Source organism: Ranitomeya imitator, chromosome 6, assembly GCF_032444005.1.
Source record: "Ranitomeya imitator isolate aRanImi1 chromosome 6, aRanImi1.pri, whole genome shotgun sequence".
Classification (NCBI taxonomy): Eukaryota; Metazoa; Chordata; class Amphibia; order Anura; family Dendrobatidae; genus Ranitomeya; species Ranitomeya imitator.
In genome coordinates, this window is record NC_091287.1 from 215,958,250 (window position 1) to 215,976,549 (window position 18,300).

The window sequence follows — 18,300 nt, forward strand, 5'->3', positions numbered from 1 at the left end:
CCCTTTGAGATAACATTCAGTAATGCTCTTTCTCACAATACAGATTCCACTGGCAAGTCTTCGACATTGGTGACTGGCATGGACTGCGGAGCAGATGTCATGTCAACAACACAGCAGCCAATCAGTGAGCGCCACTGCTCAAAAGTAGACGGAACAACAGCAGCAGAGCTCATTTATTAGCTCTTTTTGTGACATCAGTGCAGAAGGGAACACCAGAAACCAGCAGAGACTCATCGGTGGACCCGGGAAAGGCGAGTACCGAAGGTTTGTTATTTTTCCAACAAACTTCAGTCGGGGCTAACCCTTACCTGAAAGGAATCAACCTTTTTCAATTACTTGCAATGAAGAGCAATATTTTCACCTGATATAGGTTTGTAAGCCCCATTGCGTAAAATAATCAAATGTTGACTGTTGATAATTGCTGATGATGCACCAGTGTCAGAAATATAATTTATTTATGCTGAAAATGTAATTTAATATGTATGCACTAATTTGTAATGATGTTACTTGGGCCTATAAAATAACCTAAAGTACCATTTCTTTCCATAAATAAATAGTACAAACAAAGACCAAAAACTTTATCATGTATCTTATTACAGAAAAGTGTGTCTTTCTGCACTTATGACTCACTTCTACTACTCACTCATCTGTGCTGAACACCAAGTAAAAATAATACACAGAAAATCATATGCTAATTGAACAGATTACAGCTTTTGCCCATATAAATTTGAGAGGAAGTAGAAGAGGAGTGAGGAGAATCACATATAGGCCGGCGTCACACTACAGTGTCTTACGGACGTAAGAGAGGTGCTGAAAATACGGATTGCATACGGTACAATGGTTCTCTATGCCCCAGCTCCTATCAGCCGTATTTTACTGATCCGTATTATACGGTCTTCTACGGCCGTAGAAAATTGCAGCATGCTGCGTTTGTCACTGTATTGCGCAAAAAATATGCCTATGAAAGTCTATGGGGGCCAGAAAAATACGGATTACACACGGACCAGCAGTGTGACTTGCGAGAAATACGCAGCGGTGTTAGAGAGAAAAGCCGGCAATTCAGTGTGGTGTACAGTAAAATCACACTCACAGCTTACAATAGAATAGGTAGAATAAATGTGGACACATAGAATAGGTATATATATATATATATATATATACATGTCAGTAAGACATATATATGTATATATATTAATATTTCATACAGCGCTAGATAGCTTAAAAGCCGGTAATTCAATTGCCGGCTTTTGCTATCTCCTTCCCAAACCCGACATGATATGAGACATGGTTTACATACAGTAAACCATCTCATATCCCCATTTTTTTTGCATATTCCACACTACTAATGTTAGTAGTGTGTATGTGCAAAATTTGGGCGCGCTAGCTATTAAAATAAAGGGTTAAATGGCGGAAAAAATTGGCATGGGCTACCGTGCAATTTTCTCCGCCAGAGTAGTAAAGCCAGTGACTGAGGGCAGATATTAATAGCCTGGAGAGGGTCCATGGTTATTGGCCCCCCTGGCTAAAAACATCTGCCCCCAGCCACCCCAGAAAAGGCACATCTGGAAGATGCGCCTATTCTGGCACTTGGCCACTCTCTTCCCATTCCCATGTAGAGGTGGGATATGGGGTAATGAAAGGTTAATGTCACCTTGCTATTGTAAGGTGACATTAAACCAGATTAATAATGGAGAGGCGTCAATTATGACACCTATCCATTATTAATCCAATAGTCTGAAATGGTTAAAAACAAACAAACACATTATTACAAAGTCTTTTAATGAAATTAAAACACAGGTTGTTGGAATATTTTATTATCCTGGTAATCCACCTGAAGACCCTCGCTCTGTAACAAAGGAAAAATAAAAAAACAACAATATCTCATACCTTCCGATGATCTGTCACGTCCCACGATGTAAATCCATCTGAAGGGGTTAAATTTTTTACAGGCAGGAGCTCTGCTAATGCAGCTGTACTCCTGGCTGTAAAACCCCAGTGAGTGAATGGAAAGTAGGTTAATGACCTGTAGTTACCTTCAGTCGCGGTGACTCGAGCCTGGGAACTTTTCTGATTTTTTTCCCACGCTCGAAGGACATCCAGCAGAGGGCGCATCACCGCGAATGAAGGTAACTACAGGTCAGCCCCATTCCCACCTACAAATGTCCATTTGTAGGAAGGGTCATTGATCGGTCAAAACACTGCTCTGAAGAGCTCAGTCCTGCAAGCAGAGGTGCTCAGCTCCTACATGAGGGTGCACATGGATCTGTTTATGGGCTTAGCAGAAAGTCTCAGTCTGTACACCGCTCTATGCCTGTGCTCATTCAGAACGTCAGCACTCATTTTTGCATGAGTGAATGCTTCAGTGTTTTGCACAACCAATGGGGGTCTCAGGACCCAGGTCCCCACATTTCTGCATAAAGTTTAAGTCCGTAAAATATATAGAAAATAGTAGGGACACTTTAACTGTGGAGTAGAAGCAAGCTCTGTACAAAAAATCAGGAGCTCTAATAAAAATACCATATATTAAGTGATATATCTCAAAGGATTTGGGGCCTTGTTATAAAAATCCTATCTATAGCTATTCAAGCACCTATGGGAGAGATAACAAATGACTGCCGTGTCCAATTCAGCACTACTATTCTGTGCCCCCCAAAAATTATGACCACAAAAAATAAAAAAATATATAAACATATGTAGGTATACTTTTTATTATCTAATAAAGGGGGCGCAGTACTTACCTCATGGAGCATTAGGCCGGTTATTTATATTTTTATGTTTAACCCCACTAATTTTCACAGACACCCTATCTTTGTGCTGATGTATGCACATAATAGACAGTTAGGTCCAGAACTATTTGGACAGTGACAGAGTCTTCATGATTTGGGCTCTGCATGCCACACTTTTTTTTATTAAAAAAGCAACTGAGATGCAATTGAAGCATAGACTTTGAGGTTTAATTAAAGGGGTTGAACAAAAATATCCTGTGAAACATTTAGGAATTGCAACCATTTTTCTACGGAGTCTCCTGATTTCAGGTACTCAAAATTAAATGGACAAATAAACTTTAATACTTTGTAGACAATCCTTTGGATACGTCCAATACTTCCAGATTTCAGGTAGTCATTGCATCCAAACACTGTGTTTCCTTCTTTTGTAATGCATTGCTAGACCTTTACTACAGCTGACTTTAGTTGTTGTTTGTTTTTGGGTCTTTCTGCCTTTGTGAAATGCTCAAAGGGGTTGTGATGTGGTGACAATACTCGGCCATTGCAGAATATTCCACTTCTTTGCCTTATATAACTGCTGGATTACTTCCCCAGTATGTTTTGGGTCATTGTCCATCTGTACTGTGAAGCACCGTCCAATAAACCTTGCTGCATTTGGTTGAATCTAAGTAGAAAGTATAGCCCTGTACACTTTCAGACTTCATCTAGCTGCTTCTGTCTTCAGTCGTATCATCAATAAAAACTAGTGACCCAGTGTCATTGGCAGTCATGGATGCCCATGCCATCACATTGCCTCCATCATGTTTTATAGAGGATATGATATCCTCTGGATCATGAGCCGTTCCATGTCTTTTCAAAACTTTTTTCTTTCCAGCATTCTGGCGCAGATTGATCTTAGTTTCATCTTTCTAAAGAATGCTTTTCCAGAACTGGTCTGATTTCTTTAGATGTTTTTTGGCAAAGTCTAATATGACTTTTCTAATTTAAGGCTGAATAATGGTTTGCACCTTGTGGTGAACCCTCTGTATTTGTTCTCATGTAGTATTCTCTTAGTGGTAGACTTAGATACTGAAACACCTATTTCCTGGATAATGTTCCTCACTTCAGGGGATGCTGTAAAGGGGTTTTTCTTCACCATGGAAAGGATTCTGCTATCTTCTATCACTGTTGTCTTGACTTCCATGGACGTTCAGTGAGCTTTTTTCACAGAATGTTACAAACTTTATTTGGTCACTCCTATCATTTCTGCTATCTCTGATGGATTTCTTCTTTATTTCAGCCAAATGATAGTCTGTTTCTTTTCAATTGAGAACTCCTTAGACCACATGTTGTGGGTTCACAGCAACAGCTTTCAAATGCAAATGCCATACCTGGAGTCAGCTCCAGACCTTTTATCTGCTTAACTGATATTAGACTAATGAAGGAATAGCCCATCCAACCCATTAAAGAGCTTTTGAGATAATTGTCCAATTACATTTGGTCCCTTTTATGTGAGGCAGTCACATATTAAAGAGCTGTGCTTCCTAAACCTGAACTCCAATTAGGATGTAGCTACCCTCAAATTAAAGCTGAGAGTATGCACTTTAAGCTCATATTAATTTTATAGCTGTATCTTGAATACGTTTTTTGGGAAACAGCTACTTGTCACTGTCAAAATATTTCTGGACCTACGGTGGCTTGTGAAATTATTCACCCCCTTGACTTTTTACCTATTTTTTTTACATTACAGCCTGTGTATAAATATTTGTATAATCTGATTTGTGTGTGATGCATCAACACAAAATAGTTTAAGTTGGTGAAGTGAAGTGAGAAAAATCTAGGCATAAATTAAATTTATGGGATCAAATAAGTAAAAATTGACATGTGCATATGTAATCACCCCTTTTGCTATGAAGCCCCTACAGATTTGTGGTTCAAGCAGTTACCTGTCACATGGTCTGTCAGAATATGCACACCTTTTCTGAAAGTCCACAGAGACTGCAACGCTATTAAGCAAAAGGCACCACTAACAAACAACACCATGAAGACCAAGGAGATCGCCAAATAAGTCAGGGACAAAGATGTTGAGAAGTACAAGTCAGAGTTCATTTATAAAAAAATATCCCAATCTCTGATTATTCCCCAGAGCACTATCAAATCCATTATCCTCACATGGAAAGAACATGAGACAAAAACAAACCTGCCAAGAGAGGGCTGCCCATCAAAACTGTTAGCCTGGATAGGGAGGCCATTAATCATAGAGGCAGCACAAAGAAGGAGCTGCAGAGTTCCCAAGTACAGACTGGAGTATCTGCCATACAACCACCATAAGCCATACACTTCAAAGAGGTGGCCTTTTTGGAAGGGTGGGCAGGAAAAGGCGTTTAATGACACACGCAAATTATAAGGCTTGTTTGGAGTTTGCCATAAGATGTGGGTGACTCCCCAAATGTGTAGAAGAAGGTACTGTGATCAGATAAGACCAAAATTGAACTTTTTGGTTACCAAGTTAAACAGTATGTCTGATGCTAAACCAACACACCTCACCACCCAAAGAAAACCATCCCCACAGTGAAACATAGTGGCAGAATTATGCTGTGGGGATGTTTTTCGGCAGCATCAACAGGAAAAATGGGCCAAGTGGAGAGTAAGTTGGATGGTGTGAAATGCAGGGATATTCTTGAGCAAAACCTGTTTCAGTCTGTCAGTGATTTGAGACCTGTTTCAGCCTGTCAGTGATTTGAGACGTTCACCTTCCAACAAAACCCAAAGCATACTGCTAAAGTAACACTCAAGTGTTTTAAGGGGAAACATGTAAATGTTTTGAAGTGGCCTAGTCAAAGCCCAGACCAATAAAGAATCTGTGGTCAGACTTGAAGATTGCTATTCACCAACAGAAATCATCTAACTTGAAGGAGTTGGACAGGTTGGCCTTGAGGACAAAAATCCCAGTGACAAGATGTGTAAAGCTCATAGAGACTTATCCAAAGCAACTTGCAACTGTAATTGCTGCAAAAGGAGGCTCTACAAAATACTGACTTTAGGGGGTGAATAGTTATGCACACCGAAGTTTTCAGCTATTTTGTCCTATTTGTTGTTTGCTTTACAATGAAAGGAAAACCAAATGTTCACAGTTGTAGGCATGTTCTTTACATGAATTGATGCAAACTTTTAAAAAAACAGTGAAATTCCAGGTTGTGAGGTAGCAAAACATGAAAAATTCTAAGGGGGTGTATGATTTCGCAAGCCACTGTAACTGCATTTCCTGAGTGGTCAGAAGTAGTTTAAATTGTAAATTAATCTTTTCCACATGCTTTATTAATCCTATACAACCCTATCCTTATCCTTTGTATAATTCTCCTAGTCTTATGTCATAGTTTAATTTTATTTATTATCAAAGATTAGATCAATTTGTATATATATTTGTAGTCCGAATTGTTTCTTGGCACACCTGTTACAATGAAAGAGTAGGTGGATTTTTTTTTGTATCTGCATAGCCTTCTGAACTTAGTAGACTACATTTTGCACAGTCAGTGAAGTGGGCACATGATGTGCTACATCATTATTAATGTGTTACTTTGTATTAGTTCAATAAGATTATATGCTTTATACATGACATGCTAGTGACAAGAGCTAATGTATTCATGCCTTTCATGTACACCTAATAATTCAAATATATTAGACACATTTAATCAATATCTCTAGTCATGCAAGTTTTCTGAATGTTTCCTTTAAATTCAGTACAAAATGACCAGTCTTAAATGCAAAACAACAATAATAGTGAAACAATCATGCTTTTAAATCATTAAATCATTAAATCATCATTCAATAACAAGAAACAATACATTTATAATGAAATTTGTTATAGGTTGTTCTTGTATGAAGACAAAAAATAGCTAGAAATGTGAAGCAGGCAAGCTTCAGTAATGGTTCCAGGAAGCTGTGTCCCATAAACAATATCTATAATATAAGGCTGGGAGCGTCACTCTGTCCGAAGCCTTTATAGACTGCACAAGCGCTGGCGCAGTCTGGACCCCACAGAGTGACGCAGCCCAGGAGATCGCGGTATGTGTAAGCACTGAACGCACACCGCAATCTCCAACGGATAAGCAGGGACGTGGCAGGAGGGTGAGTATGCTATAGTCACCTGGCCCATTCCCGCGCTGCGCGCCGCTCCATCTTCCGGGTCCTCTGCCTGTGACGTTCACAGTTCAGAGGGCGCGATGACGCGCTTAATGCGCGCCGCCCTCTGACTGAACAGTCACAGCCAGAGGACCCGGAACATGGAGCGGCACGCAGCTCTGGATCAGGGCCAGGTGACTATAGCAAGTGTCGGGGGCCTGAGCTAGCGGCGACTCCGGCACCTGACCCCCACAGCGCGCCAGTATCCCCGCCTGCTCAGGCCCCCCAGCACTCGGCGCCCAGCAACGATAGGTGAGTATGTTATTTTTTTTTATATATCGCAGTAGTATACGGGGCATATACTATGGAGCATTTTATGGGGGCCATCAACATTTATGGAGCAGTATAAGGGGCATATGCTATGGAGCATCTTATGGGGGCCATCAACCATAATGCAGCAGCATATGGGGCATATACTATGAAGCATCTTATGGGGGCCATCAACCATAATGGAGCAGCATATGAGACATATACTATGGAGCATCTTATGGGGGCCATCAACCATAATGGAGCAGCGTATGGGGCATATGGATGGGAGCAGCAAATTATAGAACGGTGGCGCTGGGTGGGAGCAGCACATGACAGAATGGGGGCGCAGGATGGGAGCAGCACATGACAGAATAGGGCAGCACATGACAGAACGGGGGTGCAGGATGGAAGCAGCAAATTACCGAATGGAGGTGCAGGATGGATGCAGCACATGTCAGAATGGGGGCGCAGGATGGGAGCAGCACATGTCAGAATGGGGGCGCAGGATGGGAGCAGCACATGACAGAATGGGGGCGCAGGATGGGTGCAGCACATGACAGGATGGGGGCGCAGGATGGAGCAGCACATGACAGGATGGGGGCGCAGGATGGAGCAGCTCATGACAGGATGGGGACGCAGGATGGAGCAGCACATGACAGGATGGGGACGCAGGATGGAGCAGCACATGACAGGATGGGGACGCAGGATGGAGCAGCACATACCAGGATGGAGACCATATACCAATATAAATGCTCGCCACCCGGGCGTAGAACGGGTTCAATAGCTAGTACAATATATCACCCATCCAGAGGAAAGGAGATAAATGAACCAGGCACCCCTGATCATGAGAACAATGGTCCCAAAGTCCCTTTTATGAATGAAGCAGAAGTGAGCGCATACAACCATGCTCTCTTCAATGACCAGGACCTTCAGTAATTATTCATTTATCATACTGTATTTTCGGAGGGTAGTTAATAAATCTTATTTTTAGGAAAAGTATTTTAATGCCCTGTAGAACATCATTTTGTTCAAATTGATTATTTTTGATTAAATGAGATCCCAGACTTTTCCAACATTGGAGTCCTCAATAGGAAATGTATTTCAAGTGTCCACAGCTAAACCAATATTACATCAGAACTTATAGGAGTACAGCATTGACAGTCTATCTTCAAGATAGATCAAAAGTGTATGAGTGGGGATCAGACACTGATTGGCCTTAGGGTAAGTTCACACAGGACTTTTTTGCTGCGTTTTTTATGCTAATTTAGGTGCGTTTTGGTGCATTTTTTGGTGCCTATTTGGTGCGTTTTTTGGTGCGTATTTTGGTGCATTTTTTTTTCTTTTTTTCCAGGCTAATGTCCTTGGATTTTCAGCAGCAAAAACGCAGCAAATAATGATACCTGCGTTTTTGCTGCTTTTTTTTAACACCCATTCAAGTTAATGGGTGAAAAAGAAAAGAAGAAAGAAGTGACACGCTCTATGTCAAAAAAACGCAGCAAAGCACAAAATACTGATCAAACAAAAACCCAATGTGTGTGCATGAGATTTCTGAAATCTCATAGGTTTTGCTGGTACTGTAAAAAGCAGCTGAAAATTAGCATAAAAAACGCAGCAAAAATAAGCAGCAAAAAAGTCCTGTGTGAACTTACCCTTAAGGTGTTTTACTAGAAAATGCTGTTGACAAAGTACAGAATTTACAGCAATCTGTCAGATATCATTAAAATACATTTTTGACAGATTATGGGATAATAAAACATCTTATTAGAGATATGCAGATCTGCTGGGATTAAAGTTTAGCTAATCACGCTGATACAGCAAGATAATTCAATTCTTAGCAAAGTTGTTCGATGCAAAATGAATGTCCATTATTATGCCCTGGGGTCTGTCCAGACTCCAGAGCATTATATAGATAAGATGTTAAAAGATGATAAACTTACCTGGAGCAGCCAGTGCCGGGCAGCGGCTGCCAAGGCAAACAGGATTATGGGGTACACTAAAAGAGGTCTGGATACACATGATGACAGCATTATACTGCCTCTGTACAAATCCCTGGTTAGGCCGCACATGGAGTACTGTGTACAGTTTGGGCACCGGTGCTCAGGAAGGATATAATGGAACTAGAGCGAGTACAAAGGAGGGCAACAAAATTAATAAAGGGGATGGGGGAACTACAATACCATCATGATTTCCTTTGGCAGGCCCGTCCGGGGGGTAAATATGAGTTAGCTCTTGCGCTATACTCCCAGAGGAGGAGTTTCCCAGTGGTACCGCCTCCAGGTACCTTGTTGTGTAGTCTATCACCACAAAGGATGCATTGGTGTGCTCTGGCAGACTTAACTAAGGGTCCCCAAAGTCCATGGCAATCCGTCCAAATGGGACATCTATAATGGGCAACGGCACTAGGGGACTGCGGAAGTGGGATACGGGAGCAGTTAGCTGACAGGTAGGGCAGGATTGGCAGAAACTAACAATGTCTTGATTACACCAAGGCCAGTAAAACTGCTGAAGTATCCTCTCTTGAGTTTTGTCTACTCCAAGATGCCCACCCAAGACATGAGAGTGGGCCAGGCCTAGTACCCTATGCCTATAGGGACTCTTTACTAACAACTGCTCTATCACTTTCTCTCTCAATTTAGTTACCCGATATACAGTAGCAAAATGTGGAAACCTGGTGTCACCCCCAGGTTTTGAGGGACCACATTGTCAATTGCTCATTTTAAAGTAAGATACAGCATTTGAGCAGCCCAAAGTTCCCCCAGAAACCCCCAATTCAGGAATATCTGCCTCTTTGGTCCCAGTCTCATCCTCATCACCAGCGAGGACACACAGCAGGAACTCATCCACCTCCGACTGCGATGGGAATTCATCAAGGTTCAACCGGCTCCCATCTGAGTCGCTTGGTACCCTTGTCTACCGCCATAAGTCCCAGAACAAGCTAAAGTCCCGCCCTATTGTCACTAGGTGTAGCAGGTCCTTAACAACTCCAACCTCATGGGACTCAGCCCCACAGTTCATGTTTATAGTCCCACCCACTCTATAGTTGTCCACAAAACCCCAAATGGCCAATTAACTCCTCTCAACACATAGTGTGCTGGAGCAAACCTCTGGGTTTCAAATCACTGAAGCTAATAGCATCAGTGAAATGTTTCTTTTCTCCAGCACTATGCTAGTGACTTTGGCACAATAAACATAATTTGTATACATATAGTGTACATATATACATTTCCTTTACATATACACAGACTGTGTATCTAAATATGGATTCATAGATACATAGATACACACTGAGTGTGTGTATCTATATAATATATATTTATGTATATATACTATGTGCATGTGTTTATGCATGTATTGTATGTGTATTTCTATGTAAGAGAAACGATACTTCTTGGATATCGGTCGGAAGCCTCTCACACAGCCAAAACAGATCTCCACTTTGCACTGACGAGGGGCAGTACCCTGAAACACAGTGTCTGCAAATTGAGATTCTGGTTTGGCTTTTTTCCTAATCATGTGACAAGGTTTGTTAAAGGGAATCTGTCACCCCAAAAAACTTATATGAGCTAAGGCCACCGGCATCAGGGGCTTATCTACAGCATTCTGTAGTGCTATAGATAAGCCCCCGATGTAACCTGAAAGGTAAGAAAAACAGGTTATATTATACTCACCCAGGGGCGGTCCCGCTGTGGTCCAGGTCCGATGGGCATCGCGGTCCGGGTCCGGCGCCTCCTAGCTTCATACGATGACGTCCTCTTCTTGTCTTCCTGCCGCGGCTCCGGCGCAGGCATACTTTGTCTGCCCTGTTGAGGGCAGAGCAAAGTACTGCAGTGCGCAGGCGCCGGGCCTCTCTGACCTTTCCTGGCACCTGAAAAACCTGGTGTAACTGATCCAGGTTTGTAGGTTGCTTTGCTCACATCTGCTTTTCAGCTTAGATCATAAATTTTCAATAGGATTAAGATCAGGGCTTTGTGATGGCCACTCCAAAACACTGACTTTTTGTTATCTTTAAGCCACTTTGTTACCATTTTGCCGGTGTGCCAGTGTTCCATTTGGAAGACCCATCTCCACCCAAGCTTTAACTTGCTGATTGATGTCTTGAGATGTTGCTTCAGTATTGCCACATAATCTATTCTCATGATGCCATCTATTTTGTGAAGTGCACAAGTGCCTCCTGCAGCAAAACAACCCCACAATATGATGCTGCCACCCTTATGTTTCACAGTTGGAAGGTGTTCTTAGGCTTCCAAGCTTCTCCCTTTTTCCTCCAAACGTAACAATGGTCATTATGTCTGAAAAGTTCAATTTTAGTTTCATCAGGCCACAGGACATGTCTCCAAAAATTAAGGTCTTTGTTCCTGTGTGCATTTGCAAACATTAATCTGGCTTTTTTATGTTTCTTTCGGAGTAATGACTTCTTCCTGGCAGAGTGGCCTTTTAACCTATGTCGACACAGTACTCGTTTTACTGTGAATATTGACACCATCTTCCCAGCTTTCGCCATCATCTTCACCAGGTCTTTTGCTTTTATCCTTGGGTTTATATGTACATGTCGAAATAATCTATGGGACACAGAACCCGTCTCCTTCCTGAGCGGTATGATGGTTGGACATTCTCATCTTGTTTGTACTTGCATATAATTGCTTGTATAGATGAACGAGGCACCTTCAGGTATCTTGAAATTGTACCCAAAGATTAGCCAGACTTGTGCAAGTTTACAATTCTCTTCCTGATATCTTGGCTGATTTATTGAGACTTTCACATGATGCTTCTCAAATATGCAGAGTGTTTAAGGTGTGCATTAAGACACATCCACCTTTTGTGTCTCTAATTAACTCAGATGTTGCCCAAGAACCTATCGGAAGCTTCCAAACACATGACATCATCATATGGGCAGTGCAGAATTGTTTAAAGGTATAGTAATCTTAGTGTATGTAAACTTTTGACTTTGCAGTAAGTAATAAAAATGCCTTAATACACTCCCACTCTCTCTAATTATTCTGGCATTTGGCAAATACTAATAATTATGGTAATCCTAATTGACCTAAATGGGAAAAGTTTGTTCTGATTTCATGTTAGATATTGAGAAAAACATTCATATGTGTCTTTTTATATAGTGTATGTAAACTTCTGGTTTCAACTGTATATATACAGATAGATACATAAATGCACCCCTATATACATAGTACATTATATTCAAACATATAAGAAGTCCCCTATCTCACTACTACATTAGGTCCTAGGCCCCTCTGTATTTCATGTAGGCCCCACCCTTCTAATGGGCTAAGAGATTCCTCAGCTCCTGCATTTTCTGCACCATTCCTGCTCCTTGGGCTAAGGCTACTTTCACACTAGTGTTGTTTGCTGTACATCGTAATGTGTCGTTTTGGAGAAAAAATGCATCCTGCAAAGTTGCCCGCAGGATGCCTTTTTTTCTCCATAGACTTGCATTAGCCGACGCATTGCGACGTGTGGCCACATGTCGCATCCATCGTGTGATGGATGCGTCGTGTTTTGGCGGGCAGTCGGCACAAAAAAAGTTACATGTAACTTTTTTTGTGCGTCGAGTCCGCCATTTCCGACCGCGCATGCGCGGCCGGAACTCCGCCTCCACCTCCCCGGACATTACAATGGGGCAGCGGATGCGTTAAAAAACTACATCCGCCTCCCCCATTGTTCATTTTTTTCACAACCTGCGTCGGTACATCGGGCCGACGCTAGTGTGAAAGTAGCCTAATAGTTTGCAGGATTAGGGCAGTCAAAGGAGGGGGAACCTCCTTCCTGTCTCCAGCAGCTCCCACACCTCATTGCTGCTCACCGTGCAGTCTGTCTGCCTCTATGTGGAAAACTACTGGTACATGAAAGGAGTCATGGGAAGCCCAGAGAAGGATTCAGATGGGTATACACTCTGCAGACCTATGTCTGATGTCCTTGATGTTCGCACAGAATATAATGACGCTGAGTGCCGGTCACAGCATCACCATGTACTGTCCTCATTGACACTCCTTGATTGATATTTCTCAGAGGACGTCAAAATCCTCCTGCTGAAGTTGGATTATGCCACCTCTGTGAGAAAAACCTTACACTGCTGACTGAGGGGAGATGCTTGCCCTGGTTGTCCCTATAACATTAGTGCAGTTTACAGAACTCTGAAGGATCCTAATGTCCACAGAATCTCTCAGTACTTTAGCTTTAGGCCAGGTTTGCACATGTTGCACCAGTCTATAAATATGTACCAAAATCAAAATGTGTTACATTACAGATTAGCTGTGGGTTTCATACATTTATTTGCAAAGTAGGAAATCTGTAGAAAATCTGCATCATGTTGTAGATTAAAAACTTGTACCATTTTTATAATCCTTCACATATTTTGATATTGCCCATTAAACTGTCAGACTACATTATAATACACTTCATTGTATGCATTAGGTAACCAAAATTCTGCAAGTATTTTATGCAAATCTGGCTTTGAGCTGGCCACAGTAGTCAAAGTCATGGCTTTTAATTTAAGCTGTAGCCTTTCTTCTTGCATTGTACTCTAGTAGCTTCTTCCACTCATAAAGATAACAAATATTACAATTTGCCCTTGATATCACTATTTCTTACTTGCTTTTTCTGTTATACCACTCAGGGGCTGATTCATCAAAGTGTTTAAAGCAGAAAATTCGTGTAAAACACTTTGAAAATCGAAAAAAAAATGTTTTACTTTTTCATGCTAGTTATATACAGCTCTGCCAAAGTGGATGGAGCCTGGGTGGGAGGTGGTGGCACCAAGCCAATTCATCAGTTAGGGCTCATGCAGATTCACTCACATAGATTCACTCATTAAAGAGAATTGGGCTGATTATGCAAATAACACCCTGATCAAACTCTGATCACAGTTTAATCAGAGTGTCAGCGTATTCCAGTCTGATTCTCTCAGATGAGGAGAAGTCCAATGTTTTCCATGGACTTGTTGTCTTGGATAGTCGACTGCAATCTAAACATCTGCTCCCAATCGGACATGCAGCGATTTTTCATATCAGGAATATGCACGGCCCCAGAAGAAAACATTGGTCCGATTGCGATCTGATGTTTTGTTGGATCACACTCGGAGAAATACGGTAATAATGTCATCTGCATGAGCTCTTTGTGACTGACTGGAGTAAGATTTCTGTGAGGCAAAAGGAGGCATAGGCCACTAGGAGGAGGTGCCAAATTTATTAAGTGGTGTGCACCTCTTAATGAATTTGGTGAATCCTACTCCAAAATGCCCCTTCATTAAGATTGGCGTATAGAACACCAGTCTTATTGAATTGGCCCCTTAGTTTACAAATGACATCTCAACTCTCTAAGGAGTGAAATAGTTGTCATATGTCAGTGAATGTTTTAGCCAGGGGCGCAATGGTTGCAGAGGTCGCGACCGTGACCAGGCCCGTGTGGGTGATGTGTCCACCGACGTCAGCGCAAACTTCAACTGAATGTGCGTCCTTGGACACACATTCAGCAGAAGTGTATTGTGACACAGAGACCCGTCAGGTCTGTGGGCTGCAATACATACTGCCGGCTACTCAGAGGTCAACAGCTGATGTCGCCGTGCATGTGAGTAGAGGCGCATGGCGGTGAGTAGGGAAAGGATGGAAGGTGAGTAGAATCTTTTATTCTTGTATGAATTAAAGAACAGCAGCAGAATGGGGGACATATATACCAGGATGGGGAATATATATAACAGGATGGGGAACATACATACCAGGATGGGGGATATCTATACCAAGATGAGGCTCGGGATGGGCGATATATATACCAGGATGGGGCCCATGTTGAGGGACATATATATCAGGATGTGAGATATAGATACCAGGATGGGGCCAGGAAGGGGAACATATATGCCAGCATGGAGGACATATATACCAGGATGAGGCCAGGATGAGGGACATATATACAAGGATGGGGGACATATATACTAGGATGGGCCCAACATGGGGCATACATATACCAGGAAGGAGCCCAAAATGAGGGACATTACTACATAATGGGGAATGTAACTTCTCTGTACTTATAGGATTTAGAAAGCTATAAGAGCCCATACATCTGACCAAAACGTGTGGAGGGGCAGGTCCAAATCTTACACCAGTGCCCATCAGTTATGGCACAGGTTTTATCTATCGCTATAATTTTAGAGGTTTTCCTTATAGATATTAAACATACTCCTAAAAGTAATCCTATATCTGATTCTGTGTGTATTGTATCTACTATATTAACAAATGAGCAATCAATTAATAAAAACAGACCTGAAAGTAAATGAAGAAAATGGCTTGCTCACTGTATCATTATTTTACAGATTCAACTTATTATTGTTAGGACCGTTGAAATGTGAATATTATACATTAATTCTATCCCTGAAAATCCAGGCAGCCCTCAAAAGGATTTAGTTGAAAGATTGATGTAGTTGAGCATCACATGCCTCCTTATGCTGTCAATTTTCTTATATCTGCACTGTTAATGGTAAAGCTAAATGTAATATCTATTTTGCAAAAGCAGATTTTTGTAATAAGTTGGGAATGTAATTTCCAGCTTACAAATTAAATCTGTCTTGCTGTCTGGTCTTGTGTCATTTGATTAAAGTATACAGACAGACCTTTCCATTCCAAATTTGTAAATGCACTTCTAAAATACTGAGCTTGTGGTTATGTTATGGTGACTGTATTCTTGTGGTAGAATGAAGTATTCGCCACGCTATATGCTACAGTCTCTGATTATGTATTCCACAGAATTTACCTATAGTTTATAAAACCCATTGGACTGCACTATGGAAGTAACTACAATATATTAAATATTGCATACTTTGCCTAAACATTGACTGGTTTAACTATCTTCAGCTAAACTGGGTACTTTAAAAAATCCTTTAAGACAGAGATAATTTACAATTGGTAATTTGAGAGCTTACCTGGCATTAATAAGGTATTGTGCTAAGCTGATGTTTGCGGGAGATCCAGTAATCGTGACTTGTCTTTCTCCGTTGCCTTCTGACGCGTTTGCAATTTTGATCTGTGCGCCGGACATTTGCCTGATTTCATTGATTTTGCTGCCTTGTCGACCAATAATGCAGCCTATTAACTGAAGGCCAGAAATAGTGCGTCATTACAGTTTTCTAACAAGAATATAAACAAATATTCATATTGGTGTATTAAAGAACATTTTTTATAAATAAAAAAGGAAAGATAGTGGCAATTTAGATACAGTCATCTTTAAAGTGCTTAAAGGGAACCTGTCACCCCCAAAATCGATGGTGAGGTAAGCTCACTGTCATCAGGGGCTTATCTATAGCATTCTGTAATGCTGTAGATAAGCCGCCGATGTTACCTGAAAGAGGAGAAAAAGACATTCGATTATACTCACCCAGGGGCGGTCCTGCTGTGGTCTGGTCAAACGGGTGTCTCAGGTCCGCTCCGGCGCCTCCCATCTTCATTCCATGACGTCCTCTTCTGGTCTTCACGCCGCGGCTCGGGTGCAGGGGTACTTTGTCTGCCCTGTTGAAGTACTGCAGTGCGCAGGCGCCGGAAAGGTCAGAGAGGCCCGGCGCCTGTGCACTGCAGTACTTTGCTCTGCCCTCAACAGGGCAGACAAAGTACGCCTGTGCCAGAGCCACGGCGTGAAGACCAGAAGAGGACGTCATGGAATGAAGATGGGAGGCGCCGGGGTGGACCTGAGACACCCATTTGACCAGACCACAGCGGTACCGCCCCTGGGTGAGAATAATCTAACGTCTTTTTCTCCTCTTTCAGGTTACATCAGGGGCTTATCTACAGCATTACAGAATACTGTTGTTGTGCCCCTGATGACGGTGAGCTTACCTCACCATCGATTTTGGGGGTGACAGGTTCCCTTTAAAAGAGTTGTCCAAACCTGTTTTTTTTTTCTTTTTAAACACTCTAAATGCTGTAAAATATTAAAAAAAAATTTAGCAATGCATCACCAGTGACTGGCTAGCTCATCGTAAGTGAATATAAATAGTATTTATGCTAAAAAACATAGGGCAAGGCACTTCAATAGTATTAAATTATTCTGAAGGCACACATACACTGTGGTCAATATACAGTACAGACACTTTTACAAACACTACCCAACAGCACTCTGCAATTAATGAACACATGAATTACACAATCTACATTGATTTAATACTAAAGGAATGCTGACATTGTCCTATGTTTTTCTGTATTGTGCATTGGGGAGTGTGAAAACCTCCTGGACAGTGCACCTTTATTGACCCATATTGCTTTTTTTAATTTATTTGATTTATATATTATAATTACCCCTACCTACCCCAATGTTCTCTGCCAACTAAAAAGAATGTAATAAAATCCCACAGAATTCTTCCCCCATTGCTCCCACTTTAACAGTACCTAAGTAACTGTGATACATAGGTCACTTGGACACCACGGCAGTCAATCACATGGCATCCTGGAGATGCCAAAAAGTAGAAAGGCATGAGATTGGGTAGCAGTGGAACAGTATTGATGAAGGATCGGTAAAGGTAAAAAAACATTTATTTCATTATTTTAAATTATTCTGGGAGATCTCATACATTGATTGTAGGTGGACAACCCCTGCTAGCCTAGGATGTACGAACATAGCTGCTGGCCTTCACTTGACTGTCCTAACAACCCATGAGCACTTCTCATTCAAGCTGTGCGAGGAAAATGTGAAGACATAGGTTGGACCCACAGGTGAGTATAACATGGAGAGCTAGACAAAATAATCCCTAAGTTAGTATTTAATAGTGTGATAGTTATGCTTTTAGCATAAATTACAATTTTAATACAATAAATTAGTTTAGGAATTTACAGATAACATGTATTCTTGTTATAACCGTAAAAAAGTTGCTTGTCAGTAATACTATATATTTAGCCTACTACTACATTTTGTCTTTTCTTTAAGCAATCCAAGTGACAGCTATGTTAATGTCATTAATTCTTATGTAAACTTTAAATAATTATGCCCACTATTGTTTGAAATTAAGTCTTGCAGGACCCTGAAGCAAGTGCAGTGCATAATTACTAGGTAATTAATAACAGGGGCAGGAAGTATTAAAATACTGTATCCATTATGCACATTGTTGCTACTAGAACCAGTAATTATGCTGAAATCTCTGAAAAACCACATGTGAATGTCAATGAAGACAATAAGT

At 41.4% G+C, this 18,300-nt stretch overlaps 1 protein-coding gene across 7 annotated transcripts in view; it reads right to left on the minus strand.

The window, feature by feature from the left end:
• The window catches only part of LOC138642361 (poly(rC)-binding protein 3-like), a 1,684,203-nt gene that overhangs the window by 19,248 nt on the left and 1,646,655 nt on the right, over positions 1 to 18,300 (minus strand). For all 7 annotated transcript variants that reach the window (XM_069730482.1, XM_069730484.1, XM_069730483.1 and 4 more), the window contains one exon: positions 16,060 to 16,229. In XM_069730482.1, coding sequence (XP_069586583.1) covers positions 16,060 to 16,229 — 170 coding nt within the window. The remainder of the gene's footprint in view (positions 1 to 16,059; positions 16,230 to 18,300) is intronic.